At 32.0% G+C, this 14,990-nt stretch overlaps 1 protein-coding gene across 3 annotated transcripts; it reads left to right on the top strand.

The window, feature by feature from the left end:
* Positions 1-11,171, top strand: LOC133201239 (uncharacterized). 3 transcript variants are annotated; one of them, XM_061337032.1, is made up of 13 exons: positions 3,220-3,258; positions 4,378-4,428; positions 4,515-4,631; positions 5,081-5,128; positions 5,618-5,668; positions 5,765-5,881; positions 6,984-7,058; positions 7,847-7,885; positions 8,045-8,077; positions 8,206-8,235; positions 9,165-9,281; positions 9,990-10,169; positions 10,830-11,171. In XM_061337032.1, exons 4-13 carry the CDS (start codon positions 5,111-5,113, stop codon positions 10,887-10,889), a joined length of 720 nt encoding a protein of 239 aa, XP_061193016.1. In that variant the 5' UTR covers positions 3,220-3,258; positions 4,378-4,428; positions 4,515-4,631; positions 5,081-5,110; the 3' UTR covers positions 10,890-11,171. The 3 variants fall into 3 exon arrangements, with proteins under 3 accessions (XP_061193014.1, XP_061193015.1, XP_061193016.1); XM_061337030.1 differs by lacking the exons at positions 4,515-4,631; positions 5,081-5,128; positions 5,618-5,668 and adding an exon at positions 1-113 and having other exon boundaries at positions 3,217-3,258; XM_061337031.1 differs by lacking the exons at positions 4,515-4,631; positions 5,081-5,128; positions 5,618-5,668; positions 8,045-8,077 and adding an exon at positions 1-113 and having other exon boundaries at positions 3,217-3,258.
* The last annotated feature ends 3,819 nt before the right edge of the window (positions 11,172-14,990 follow it).

The raw sequence follows: 14,990 nt of genomic DNA, 5'->3' as shown, positions 1-14,990 counted from the left end.
TGGTATTGAAGCAATAGAGAACCCCCAACAATTCACACTTGGTCACTTGGAGAAACTAAAAACAAATAAGAAATATGTACCACTAAAGATATATGCAAAGGCCAGAGGGAAAGGTAATACTTTAAGAGCTGTTTGAGAATTTACCTCAAGCCATCTTTAAAATTTTGCCCTCTCCCGACTGACTGGCTCAAAATGGCTCATGTCAATTTTGTTTTACCTCAAGAAAATGATCAATTTTAAAATTTTCATTCTAGAATTTTCTCATCCTGTCAACAAGTTTTTTTTAAAATATATTTTAGAAATTCTGCATTGATGTTGAAATTTTCTGGGAAAAAAATCCCTACTTAACTACTGAATGAATGTTTTTACCTTAAGTCAGGGAAGGACAGACAAATATTAATTTAAAGATAGCCTTACCTAACTTTCATTGTATTTACACACACTTAATCCTTAGAAAAAAAAATACAAAACACCTTTGAAACACTTTGATGTAATTACAAGGATTTTTTCTATATTTAAAGGTCAAACTTAATTATAATCATGTCAAAAGGTATTGTTTTGTGTTTGCCTGAACATTCTTTTAACTGTATAATTAATTATATACTGGGTTATGGGCAGCAATTATCACTAATATTTACATCTACAGTGTAGAAAAAAATCAATTTCAATTCATTATCTTTATTGTAGAAGGACATACATCTAATAGCACATTTATAGAAATCATTATTATACCCATACTGATTTTTCACTAATTAAGAGTAAATCGATATTTTTTGCTGATTTCTTGAAAATCACCCTAAAAAGACAGATTCCCTGCTAAAAGGACTTAAGGTGCGTCAGTTTGATGAACTGATACACACCTATTTGGAACACCTATCAATTTCTGTAAACAATGTGAAAAGTACCGATATGTTCCAAATAAAATCATGAATATTCATAATGCAGCAAAAGGAAAGTTTTATATAAGGAGGCGGGGCCTAATTTTTATGGGAAAGAGTAACTTGTTATTGTGTCGTCAACATGGTAGACTAATATGCACAGAGAGATATACCAATCACATTATTTTGTTACAGTGGAAGTTGTTTATAATATAAACAAAGTTGCTTGCAGATACATGTACATAGTTAATAGACAATTGATTGAAATGCAAAGATCTTATTTATTATTTTTATGTACATTCTGAGTACTCAATATTTCCATTGCACTCACTCCCTCCCTCCTTGGTTGGAAACCCATAGGCAGCAATTCCAAACAAACAATTTTTTAAGGATGGCCCAATTTCAGTACTGCATGTTTTTAAAAGAAATTTATCATGAAGTACTTTTGTGTCTGCCTGTTTGAAATTCAAATAATGGCAGCCAAATTATTGCATGGAGGACAACATTATTTAAGATAAACATTTTGTTATGAAATTAATACTATTGAACTTCAATATTTCAAACATTGATATCTTAAATACCATGGTTAGCTTGAAGTGAATTGGAAAGTGGAAGTTCCAACAGATTTGATATACATATAGATGATGTCTGCTGCACAGATAAGGAAGTTATTGTAAATGATTGACAAGTTTTCTTTTGTATTTTTCTTCACTTTTTGATGTTTTAGATAGGAGAGAAATTACAGAAAAATACAAAGGGCAGAAATTATCAGAGGTTTTAGTGATTTACAATTATGTTTATTTTTTGTTTAATCTTTGAATTCTAGCATGTAATGATTTGATTAATTGATCTTTTCTTTTCATGATTTTGTTTTTCTGTCAGTCTGCTCATATCTAAGTCCATGTTCCCCTTGTAAAATTAATATATTTGTACCTACATGTATAAATAAGAATATAATGCTTTCAAAGTTAATTGTGCCATGTACATGTACTTCCTTTTATCTTTTATAAAGTAAATTGACAGTTCCAAAGAAATGAAGAATGTTGAAAATAGTAATGTTAGAGTAAAGTGCTTATAGGATGAGAATAATAACTTTAATCTTTTTCCTATTGTATTAAAAAAGCATCTTTAAGTTAAAGTAATTTTCAAAAGAATTATAATATGATGGGCAGAATGACATGCAGATATGACTTCAAGGAATGTCATAAAGTTAGCATTACTTTGTGGTAGTGTTATTTATTTTCACAAAATGATTTATCATGATTTTAATTTAGCTTAAAAATAAAGATTTTATGTAAGGGACAACAAATTCTGTGTTTTCAATGATGTTTTAGATTGTGTGAGGGAAGATAACTTTTTCCTTCTTTAGGGCATAAAGGGAATTGAATATGCTTGCATGAAGTAAATTTTTCATTTTTTTTAATTGATTAAGAAAGAAATAGTCTTGTTAAGATTTAAATAAATAACCATAGATAAACTCAGATAATTTTTACAGCATTTCTTACTTTCCATGTAGCATATAGTAACTTTCTCTTTATTTGTTTTTTTTAATTTCTCACTGTTGGTTGTGTTAGATCATAAATTCATGCAAGTGCAATTTCTGTGATCTGACACAAAAATAATGTAAAATTGTCACAAAATATATTCTGTAAAGAAAAAAAATGATATTTTTAAACACATACTTTGTATCTTAAAGCTTATACATGTATATATGATATTTTTTGATGTATGTTCATGATTAAATTAATAGACTTGTCGAATCTTTAAATGCAAAGAATAAGGTAAACAGTAAGGAATCTGTCTATATGAATGAATTAAAGGTACAGTACCACATCAAATTTTCTTATCTCCCATACAGAAGAGTGACATTACTATTTTTTCATTATTTCTTTCAATCAAAATCTAAATAGAAAATTTTATTTATGTAAAATGTAAAAATAGACTCCAGAACATGTTCCTAGAAATTTTTCAGTAACAAAAATTCATATATTTCTTAAATTTTCAAAAATAATTTTTTAGCTAAGTTACATTTTCCCACTTTTCACCAAATTTTGTAGCTTGGTCAAAAATAAAGTTGTTCAACTAAACAAATATCACTTCTTTAGTTGGAGAGGCTCATATTTAAACAAAGATATTTAAATTTTGTTAGTATTATTTATCCTTAATTATGAAATCAAACAAGAATCCTACTTAGACTTACATGTGCATTTAGATCAGTTCACCTCATTTAATAACTGGAGATAGTCTAGATAATGGATTAGGTGAACATAGCAAATATTTTTTACATCTTTGTACAATTATGAGCTTTTTAAAAATCAAATTTTTTTTTTTAATTAAGATATCTGATGAATTTGAAGACTTTGAAGAGCTGGATCTTGAGGTAGTTACATCATAATAATCAATTTTTTTAACATGTGGGCCAAATTTAAGGTTAAAGTGAGCTTTTTATGATAGGAATATGTCCATTGTCAATCTTCATTGTTTTTGTCAAAGTAAACATTTAATATTTTGACTTCTCCAAAAGCATTGGATCAATATCAACCAAACTTGGCACAAAGCATACTTTGATGAAGAGAAAATTTATTTATCTAAAGAACCACACCCTCTTGGAAGGGGAGAGTATAAAATAAACAGAAATATGATGGATGTCATCAAAATATTTGTTCAAATCCCCACCCCCTTTTCCCCAGGATTGGTTGTGGTGAATTAAAATATGGGATCCAAATTTTACATGAATTTGAATAAATAGAAAAAAAAAATGTTTGGAAATCTCCTCCTCAAGTGCAGCAGGAATATGATGTGACAGTAATATGCATGTATGGAGACTTTTGTAGTGCAGATTTAAAGAACTGAATGGTACCTGGAGGTAGGATGGGGTCACATTGGGGGTTAAAAACCCATTTACCGGTACATGTGAAAGCAAAGAAATAATGAAAAAAAAATATGGTTTCAATAGTTGCAGTGCCACACTAATTCACATTGCAATGCAACCTTCTCTTCCATTGGATTTAAGTTTCCAATTAAAAAACAAAAACAAAAAACATTGATCATAGGGATAGAATTTGGCTTAAATAGGGTATCAATTTTCACAAAATGCATGCATATGGAAGTAAAATGCTAAAAATTTCTGATGAACAGCAAGGCTGTTTCAATCATTTTGTTATGGCAGCATGAAGTAACCCCCCCCCCCCCCCCCCCCCGTGTGGATTCAAGTTCAGTTTAATCATGATCCGCTTGTGCTAAGTTGGGTTGGTTAAATTGTTCAGGGAATAAAAAGGTTTTTTTTTTTTTTAATTTAAATCTTTAGCTTATAAGCAGAGAGGATGTGACTTTGGTGAGCATTGTGACTCCTGCTCCACTTGCTTTCATCACTGATATGCCTTAAGAACCTAAGTGCAATTTTGAAATTAAAAATTAAAGATTATGCAGTAAGTAATTTTAAAATACATGTAGTTCAAGGAATTTAGAACACAGATACATGTATATTTTTCCTTTGCAGACCCCAAAGAAAGAGAGAAAACATGGAATGAAAGCATCCACAGAATGTTATGTAAGTGATCTGACCCTGTTTAAAATGAATTTTGCATGACTTGTATTAATTATTTTTCAAGCAAGCTGTATAATGGTTATGTGCAGGATTTGGAGCCATCAACATGAAAGGAATTAGATGGGAAAGGGTCACCACTAGGCAGTAATGTAGAGGAACAACCACATAGAAAAATAAAATTGTCTCCAATCATTATTGAAAATGAGGTATGTTTAGTACAAGTAAATTGCCATTGTTGTTTATGAAAGTTTTTTAAACAAAAATTTTAAAAGTTTCTTGTGGCTTCACAATTGAAGAAATTAGTCTGAAACTTCACTGAGGAAAGTCAACAAAATTTCTAAAATTGACCAGAATTTGAAAGAAACTGCATGCATTTGGATGTATTTTTAGGCATCAAAATATAATTTACCACTGTACCAATTAATAGTGTGCTCTGTTTAATATAAGTGATTATATGAAAGCTAGAGATTGTTTCTCTTAAATTTGAACTTACATATAATATTTGAAGATTTTTATTAGGGATGGCCACATGCAGTAAACTGACAAATTGATCAGAAAGATCATACTGGGTACAAATTCCATATAAAGCAGTCAACATTTTTAGAAACTTTTGTGATGAACTTACTTAAAAATTGTGCATTTTTTTTAAATGTAGGGTTCTGATGATGATTGTAAACTCCCTAAAATGGAATTATCAAGATCAGTAAGTGTTTATTTTTCATGACTTTCTAGTTGTTTGGGTTTTTTTTCATTCTACAGCTTAAACTTTCCTAATAGTGATTGGAATGTACATTGGTACATTTGTAATAGTTGGGCATACCCATATACCCTATTCAAAACAATACCACTGAATAAAATTTAAGGAGACTCGCAATAGCTTTTTAACACCCCCCCCCCCCCCCCCACCATATGGGTATAATGGCAAAATCAATTTTTTGCTATTGAAAACTCTATTAAATAACTAGGTGTCATTTTGCTAGCCTGTTGCCAACAGTTCCTCCATTTTCTTTTTTTTTTTTTTTTTTTTTTGGTAATTATAGTTATTAATTTAAATAAACTTTCAGTAAATTTGGATAATCTATCAAATAACAAACATTTTGCTCTTAACTTAGTCATAATTTTATTATTACACAAGGTAACAGGATTCATTATGATTTTTGGTCACCTTAGTCACAAGATATTTCATTTGCAGACCCAAAAGGAAAAGAGAAAACGAGACATGAAAGCATCCACAGAATGTTATGTAAGTTGTCTGCCCTTGTTTATAATTACATGTAATCACATATGACTTGTATTATGTTAGTATTATTCTAGCAAGCTGTATAATGGTTATGTGCAGGATTTGGAGCCATCAACATCAAAGGAATTAGATGGGAAAGGGTCACCACTAGGCAGTAATGCAGAGGAACAACCACAAAGAAAAAGAAAGTTGTCTCCAATCATTGTTGAAAATGAGGTATGTTAGTATGTTTTAGTACAAGTAGATTGCTTCTTTCCTAATGAATCCATGTGAATATTTTCAATTGTATTTTAAATACTTTCAATGGGTTCATGGTCATAAACTTAAAGCTAAATATGACTCATTGAAGAAGAAAAAATTTTCCTCCCTTTTTCTCTCATTTTAATCTTTTTCTTTAGCACTATTATAAACCGCAGACTTCTTCACAGTCTGAAGATTTTGCTGTACAGATCTTACTTGTATAGACATATATATAAACTAGTATCTAAATTATATTGCTATTGATGCTCAGTCTCCATAAAATTGTCAAGTTTATGCAGCTATAGCATGTCAGGGGGAAAGTAACATCAATTGCATGTATGATTTATTACAAACAAACACAAATGCACGTAAATGTAAAAACAAAGAAAACTTTAGAATTAGTCAACATCGATCAAGAGTTCCAGGTGTGCATTCTGGTTTAATAATATATATTCTATTGCTGATATTTGAAAGATGAAAACTAGCTTATGGCTATTTATGAGTCCAGGAAAAATAACAGTTTAATTGTGCAAACATTTTACCAATCCATTGCCTTTAAATTGTAATTCAATAAAGGACTAAAATTGGCTACTCAGTCTGTGCATAATTTTGGGTCTGTTTGTCATAAACTTCATGTGTTATGTGTATTCCTTATTAATGATAGGCAGCATTGTTAGACACAAGAGTTATCAATCTTGTTGGTAGAAGTATTTTTTTTTTCTTCATAATTGATGTTGTGCTTATGAACACATCTATAGGCATCAGAAGCAAATTGAAAGGGGGGGGGGCTAACTGAAATGGGGAGCTAAACCAACAGAAAAAGGTAAGCCCCAATTTTCAATGCCTATATTATGTCCGTCTTTTGAAAAAAGTGGTGGGGGCTAAGCCCCCCCCCCCCCCATTTCCGATGCCTGTGGAATGTTACTAAGCAATTTGAGATTCATTTTGTAACTGTCGATCTGAAGAGCCATTAAAGGTTAAAAGGCAGGAAGCACTTACAGATAAAATGAATTTTCAGGTCTTGAGAATCTTGACTTTTTTCATTGTATATATATATATATATTTATATATATTTTAGATTTCTGATGAGCTACCAGACATTGAGGTACCCTCTCTTTCTTCAGACATTAATACAGATCCTAAGTCTGATGCTGTATGTAAAAGATAATGTATACTAAGTACACATATTTGTTATCTTTAAACAATACATTTATACATATGTGTATAGAAATGATTATGATATTGAAATAAGCAACAATTTAACATCAAGCAATCTACTTTTTTTCTTAAAACTTCACTAGTCTAGTTTTTCCTTAACAATGATTTGGAATGAGATAGTTAATGTAATGACCTGTTCACACGGAGAGTTTTAATTCGCAGTAAATTAATGAGAAGTGAAATAATGCGTGTTCTCATTCATTTCTTAATCTTTATATGTATGACTTTTCATACCCACTTTACTTAACAGGGGTCTGCGCTTTGCTAGTGAGGCGTCCAAGGTCCTTTTAGGGACCCGACCCCCCCCCCCCCCTAGATTCGCACATGTTGTATAATGCTATCATGATGTCATTTGCAAATCACTTCACATTGTGCAGAGCAGATCCATTAGACATGTCATGGTGTCTGTAATCATTTCAGTGATAAGCATAATTTCACTTTGTTTTTCACTAAAAAAAAAATAGCATAAGTACCCATATCTGACCACTGACATGTGGCATGCGACTTGATTTTGCCATTATGCATGTGTCAGAATTTTAATTCTAATTATCTAAAGAGCTAATGCGGAGTAATTTGATGCACAGTAATTTAATTCAAATTAAATTAATTTGTAATCTCCGTGTAAATGGGATTCAAATTTAATTTGCTGTAACTTACATTCAGATTACTAGTAAATTCTCGGTGTGAACAGGGCATAAAAGTATTTACTGTTCTTTCTTTCAGCTTTCGAAGGAGGATGTACCGGTATTAGAGGATTTGCCAGTAAATTGTCAATATTGAATACATGTATTATATATGTTTACTGCTATCTTGTTCTTAATATCAAAAAGTAATCAATCAAATGAGAAATCATAAAAGTGGCAGTTTCTCGACATATATGTACATGTATACATGTATATCAGATTCTTTGATTATTTTCAGCTAATGGACAGTGAAGTAGCAGCATTTTGTGATGTAAGTGTATACCATATTATATATCTTAAAAAGTGCTATTTATTTTTCAAATTGGATTTTAGCAGTTTTTCCCAAGAACACTTTTTTATACAAGTATGGGTACATCAGCAAATGTTTCTTTATTGTAGGTCTTGGAAAAGAAGATAAAGAGAAAGGAGGTTTGACATTATGATACAGTTATCGTATAGCGGGATTTCTTGGCGGGTGTAAAATTTGGCGTTTTGCTTGTTCAAATGTATGCCAATCATTTTGGTGTAATTAATTTTAGCGGACACAGGGTTTGAACACATTGCAAAAGAACACTAAGAAGAATACTGAATATTTTAGTGATTAAAATTTTAGCGGGCTACTACCAAACCACTAAAATAAGCCAAAATTAGCACCCCGCTATACGGTATATTGTCTTGAAGTGTTCACTTGAAGAAGTTCACTGCTCATAACTTACTTCTCAGTAATTCTTAGTAAACCCTATTTCCCAGTACATGTACTTGCACACATAGTACAATGTAAACTACTTTATTTGCCCTTGAATGATCAAGGGCCATTGGAAAAATATTAATTGGACTTACATAAAGTATTATGTTAATGCTTGGAATTGTTAATTCTGTCTAGAAGGGTAAGTTTTGTACCTGGTATGTCTCTAAACCTATATTCGATCTCCGAAACCAATAGGCTAATTTCAACCAAATTCATATTAGGCCTTCAAGGGTAAGTAAGGAGATGCCAGAATAGAAGATCAAAGGTTCACAGGTGAAGATATAGAAGAAAAAAAGAAATCTGTAAAAAAAAAAATCTCCTCCTGAACATTAAGACCATGTTAGTCATTTTGGAATTAAAGCATCCAACATGTTGAATCAAACTTAGTAAATCACATTCTCTTGGGGCTAGATTTGGGCCAAATATAGGATTAAAATTTTTATGGGAGTGGAAAGGGGAAAAATGCAAAATCTTCTAAAGATCAACAAGGCAACCGTCTCTTGGATGAATTTTATGGCTTATGGGCTCTTGTTTTCAAAAGTATTTGGAGGTCATTTTAGGAACTGAAAGGCCTATTAATCATAATTTTAAATTGCTTTTCAACTTCAAGATGGCAGACGGAATAGCCTTGACATTCCCAGACAATGGAAAGATGGTGACTGTGGTGTATGAAAATCATGGGGGAATGTCATTTTCTAGGGCCTTTCATCATACAGACACAGTACAGGTATGATACATATGATGCATGAAAAGTGCACATTATCATATCATAAACATAATGAAGACAGTAATCCTTGTATATGTATTTAACAAGAGTTATTACTATTGAATCAATTTTCTTCTTATTACATGATATGGATTTAAAGTAACAATTTTTAAGATAGATGCTAACTTGGCCATCATGAGTTGTTACATGTAAGAAATAAATTGAAATGATACGTTATATGATGAAAAGTCATCAATGGGATACTCTAGTAGCCAGCAAATTTGAGAATGATTTTCTCACTATAAGTGAGCATTTGATAGAAGAGTAATAAATTTTTGGCAATTCTAAATTTCAAATTGAAAGAATTCGAATTTAATTTTTAAAAATGTCTACAAATTTTGGATATAATATGGCATTAAAAAAAATGTTCAAGCAGCTCTGGTATGTACATGTAGGTCACCATCTGCAATTTTGGAGTGAATGGTGTTTTGAATGTATACATCTCATAGCATATTAAATGAATAGAAATATATTTTCCTCTGAATTTAATGTACTTTTAATGCACATATTAAGCTGTCTTATTCACACAAAACAACAGTAATTGGACAATTATTTAACATCACAGTGGAGCAACAGAAAAATGGATCTCACATAAAAGATAATAATTGAAATTTTTTTTTCCAGAAAGAGGTCTTGCACCTTTGTATATTGATGGTTCTTTTTTTTCAGAGTGTGTACACATTTATTTGTCAGATTATTGACCCAGAAATTCTCCCTTCTGTATTCCATTTGGAATGCATTTCACCAACCACCTGTACAGAAAGAGAATGCATTCATTGTTTTGAGCTGACAGAGTGTTTTGAAATGCCAATTGATAAATTGCCATCATTGTTGGTATTGAAAGAGGGGGTAAGAAAATTATACATATATCTTTTAAACATGTTTTGTTTCTTTACTCTGTACTTCCATAAAAGAAAAACTTGAGTCTTGATGCTTGCAGTGAAACAAAACTTACTTCATATATTTTACTTAATTTCTTTCTCAGACAAAAAGGTTCTAAAATATTTTTCATCAGCTTTTTTGCTGATAACTGATGTCATAGCTTCAGAACTGTTGCATTAAGGTTTTATATTTTAGTCTTTGACCATAACACTACAGATCCTGTGATGCAAATATGGTCAAATTTACATTGCAAGATTTTCTGCGCATGGTGGGGGGATGACAAATATACTCAATTGTTTTGAATTTCTTGTAGGATGGCAGAAAATTCAAAACAATTGAGTTTATTCGTTGGTAGAGACGACTGTAACAAGGGTTACAAAATGAATAAAATATACAGGTTGGTTAAAGAATGTGCCTGGAATTACGAAATGAAAGGTTGACCAATGCTGGAAAGTGGAGAATTCTCCCATACCATGCGCAGAAAATCTTGTGACATAAATTGCACTGAGATCTGCAGCGTAATGGTCAAAGACCATGGTCAAAGGTTGTGTAAAATCATAAATCTACAGTTCGACAGCTACTGATGTTAATGAACAATTTTAATTCTTTTATATGTATACATTTCAGAATTATCTGGTGGATGAAACCATGACATTTTATGGAACTGTGCTTTTAAAGAAAAACTAGACTGGCAGGTTCTACATAACTGTCCGGTTTATTTGTGTTCATCTTTTGATTAAACTCTTAACCAAAGTTTACTGAAATCAGAATGCCTGTCTATCGTAAACTATTTCTATCAGAAGACTATTCAGTATTTTTATGCCCCCAACCATGAAATGGTCAGGCATATAGTGTATATCATTTTGTTTTCATTCCATCACAGTAAGCTTTTTTGTTGGGTATACAAATGAGTTGCTTTGTAATATGTGTCTTTATTTTGCTGATTGAGAAATAAAGACTTGATGGTTTTGTTTTTAGTTCATCTCAGCTGAAAGCTCAATTGAGCTTTTCTGATCACCAATTGTCCGTCCGACCATTTAGCTGTCCATCCATCTGTCTGTAAACATTTCACATTTTCAACTTCCCAAGAACTACTAGGCTGATTTTAAGCAGAGTTGGTACAAAGCATTCTTGGGTAAAGTGAAGTTTAAATCGTTAAAATGAAGAGCCAAGCCCCCTTACAAGGGGAGATAATCAAGAGAAGACAAAAATAGGGTGGGGTCATTAAAAATTCTCAAGAACCACTTGGCCAGAAAAGCCGAAACTTAAATGGAAGCATACTGGGATAGTGTAAATTCTAAATTGTTTGAATCATGACCCCCTGGGATAGGATGGGGCCTCCATGGGTGGTCAAAGTCTTGCATGGTATATATAGAAAAAATCATCAATAATCTTCTCAAGAACAACAAAAGATTAGTCATTTATATTGCAGCATCCACAGGTAATGTGGATTCAAGTTGATTTAAAACATGACCCTGGGGTAGGGTGTGGCCACTATGCTTGATCAAAGTTTTACATGGGTATAAATAAGAAAAATCTTCAAAACGGAAATCAATTTCACATGGAAGCAAATTCTTTTCAATGAATTGTTTAAGACAATTAAGCACTTTAAAGTGACCATTCTCTTCGACTTTTCATCATTTGCCCTTAGATGTGGTATCTTAAGTTTATTGGATCATGATATTATTAGCTCTTCTGAGCAGAAGGCTTCAAAGAGCTAATGCTATGGCAATTTGTGCAGTGTCCATCAACTTTTAGGAATATGGGCCATAACTCAAGAACCCCTTGACCAATTTTTGTCAAATTGTCAGAGTATCTCTGGTCAATTGGCTCTCATTTATACTAAAAACAGGGTTGTGACCCTTAAGCAAGGGAAGATAATTGGGAAAATGATATAAAAAGTACAGGTTGCTAAAAAAAAATCTTCTCAAGAAGCAGGGGGCAGATTATCACAAAACTTGCGTACAAGAATGAGGATATGTTGTAGATTATGTTTTGTCAAAACTTTGATATTTTGCTTCCTATAAGGCAAAGGGTCATCAAGTCTTGTCAATTGATGCATCTTAGGTTACATATCAAGTTGACTCAAAAGTAGGCCACAGTGACCTACGTTTTTGAATATTTTCAGATACCAATTGGCTTAAAATCAGCAAACTTTGTCAGTTGCTTCATCTTGGGTCCTCAAAATGATTCAATTAAAAAGAAGGTCACAGTGATCTACTTTTGGAATTTCAAGGTAATATTTAAATATTTCAATTAATATAATGCTTTGAATCATCAAGCTTTGTCAGTTGATGCATCTTGTGTTCTCAGAGTGTGTAAACCAAAATGAAGGTAACAATGACCTACTTTTAGAATTTCAAGGTTTTATCTAGATAAATAGAATACTATGAGGCTTCAAATACAAGTGATAGGTATGTTGTACAATTTATCAGGAGAGTGATTCAAGGCCCTTGGTCCTCTTTCTTTAATTTGTCACAATTTATCAGAAGAGTGATTCAAGGCCCTTGGTCCTCTTTCTTTAATTTGTCATTGTATGAGAAATGTCCAGGAGTAGATTACCTCCAAATTCCTTTGGTGGATATATGTCTAGTGATGTATTGATGTTACCTGTATACAAGGCAATATTACAGGTGTGTTGAGGGAAGAACATTTTACCGGGTAGTTGATTTTTCAAACGCATGTACATATTGCAAAGTAAGGCTATATAATTATACAGATATACAAGTGCACTAAATAAAAAGATTTGAAATAAAAGTGACCTTTTATTATAATTTTTGTATGGTGAATAATAATGAAATATATAAAGAGAAAGGTATGAATTGAACAATTAATAATGTTTCTATTGCCACTCATAACTTTGACCTCAAGATTTAGCTTGTAAACTCATTAATTTAACGTTTTCTCAAAATGAGCCCCTTAATTTGCCCCGTTTGTACATTTGTTTCTCCAAAAGCATCTTGGAAAGTAATTTTTAGAGTGCTTGTCTCCCCCATTTGAACATTTATAGTCGACAAGCCACCTACACCATTATAAGTGGGCCCTCCACTTATCCGCACAACTACTGTATAAACGGTGTCTTTAACAAGAAGCAATGGTTTTGGAAATATTACTGGAATTTCTTTGTAGTTCTGAGTTTTCTGCTTAGTTTGGCTTTTTCCTAAAAGCTGGCCATTTCCAGTATAAAGATACATGGAAACCAAAAGACCTGCTTCACATACAGTCTCTGTACCGTAAACAAATATTCCTCTTAAATAGAAAGTATCTAAGTTTATAGTGAATGATATCCTGTCCCCATTTAGGGAATTATCAACAACCCATGTAGGATGTAAACTGTGACGTAAAAAGCGATTGATAATTATGTCCTGGTCTGTTATTAGACATCTTATCTTGGAGTGCTGTTCTGGTACTGGTTGTTGTTCAACTGTTGATAAGTACACCATGATCTTCAAAGATAATTCATTGTCAATTATGCCTTTATTAACAATATTTTCCAAAAAAAAGTCCATTGACATCATTCCGAACCTTAGAAAGGGACTTATGTCATGCCAGGTGTGGGGAATGTCTTCTTCTTTAACTTTTTTAGTCCAAAGATTGATGTGATTGAATAGAAGTTCCTCATGTATGCATAGACTGTCTCTTTTAACAATATTCAAGAGTAATTCCAGAGGAATTTCTTGGAATTCTTCAGTAGTTATACTTAATAATACTTCTTCAATGTGTTTGTCTAAAAATTCAAGGCCTTTGTTTTTGATATCCGTTATGCTGTTTTCATGAGAAATAGTTAAAATTTTAAGAACAGTATTTTTTGATATGTTTTGTTCTAAGAATATGCAACATTTTTCCATAAGTTCAGTAACACTATAATAGTCAGCAATCTGGTAAATCTCTTCTACATTATCTAAAGTAATGTGTATTTCAGAAGTGTACAAGAACTCTAACATTTCCTTTGTATGTTGAATAGAATGAACATCACACTGAATTATGTTTGATTCATCACTGGGATGATTCCACTTTCCACAAAGCCGGGCCTCAAACCATTTTGATCCAAGAATTAATACAATTTTATGGGCTTCAATGATGGAATTATCTTGAAGCTTTAACTTTACGTCACAAAGTCTCTGGTCTCTGAAGGCTTGTATTAACTTTCTCCCAAGAACTGACATTTGTGTAGTCTGAAATACGAAATAGCTTCATATATTATGACAAAATGACTATGCTTAGGTCACAATGGTTAATGGAAAGTCACCTTGGCCTCATCTTACAATGTGTATACACCGATTACCCGGTAGATGTTTATAGGAACATACAAACAAAGTAGGATTCATTGCCTGATCTAACAAATGTGTCTGAAAAAAACGTGTACATGAATTACATATAGAAGTGATGTTAAATTCATATGAATGTAAGGCAATTGTACAATAAATTTATAAAAGCTAGTTATCTTTAATCTTTCCTTCACTGTTACTTGAAGTTTTGCCAGTACATATAACAGTAACATATAACTTTAATAGTTTGACCCTCGATCTTCCAACCTCTTAACTTATCCAAAGAGGGGGACCAGTGTATAAGTTTGATGACGATCAATCAAAAGATTCTCAAGATACTCTTGGCTGTAAGAACCGGGCCGGTTCCCCCCCACCCCCAATAATTTTGTCAATATATAGAATACACTGTACTATAGAAAATATACATGTAGCTACTATATGCTTGTGCCCCCTCAATAATAATGTCCGATGACCTTTTTTTTTGCTTGTCAAGGAATTTTGGTAGTTGATAGTGCCCCCC

The sequence above is a fragment of the Saccostrea echinata genome, unplaced genomic scaffold, assembly GCF_033153115.1.
Source record: "Saccostrea echinata isolate AGI-Se365-2 ecotype Australia unplaced genomic scaffold, CSIRO_AGI_Sech_v1 ptg000043l, whole genome shotgun sequence".
Taxonomy (NCBI): domain Eukaryota; kingdom Metazoa; phylum Mollusca; class Bivalvia; order Ostreida; family Ostreidae; genus Saccostrea; species Saccostrea echinata.
Note: the sequence above shows the minus strand (reverse complement) of the source record. Positions and strands in the feature narration are given on the sequence as shown.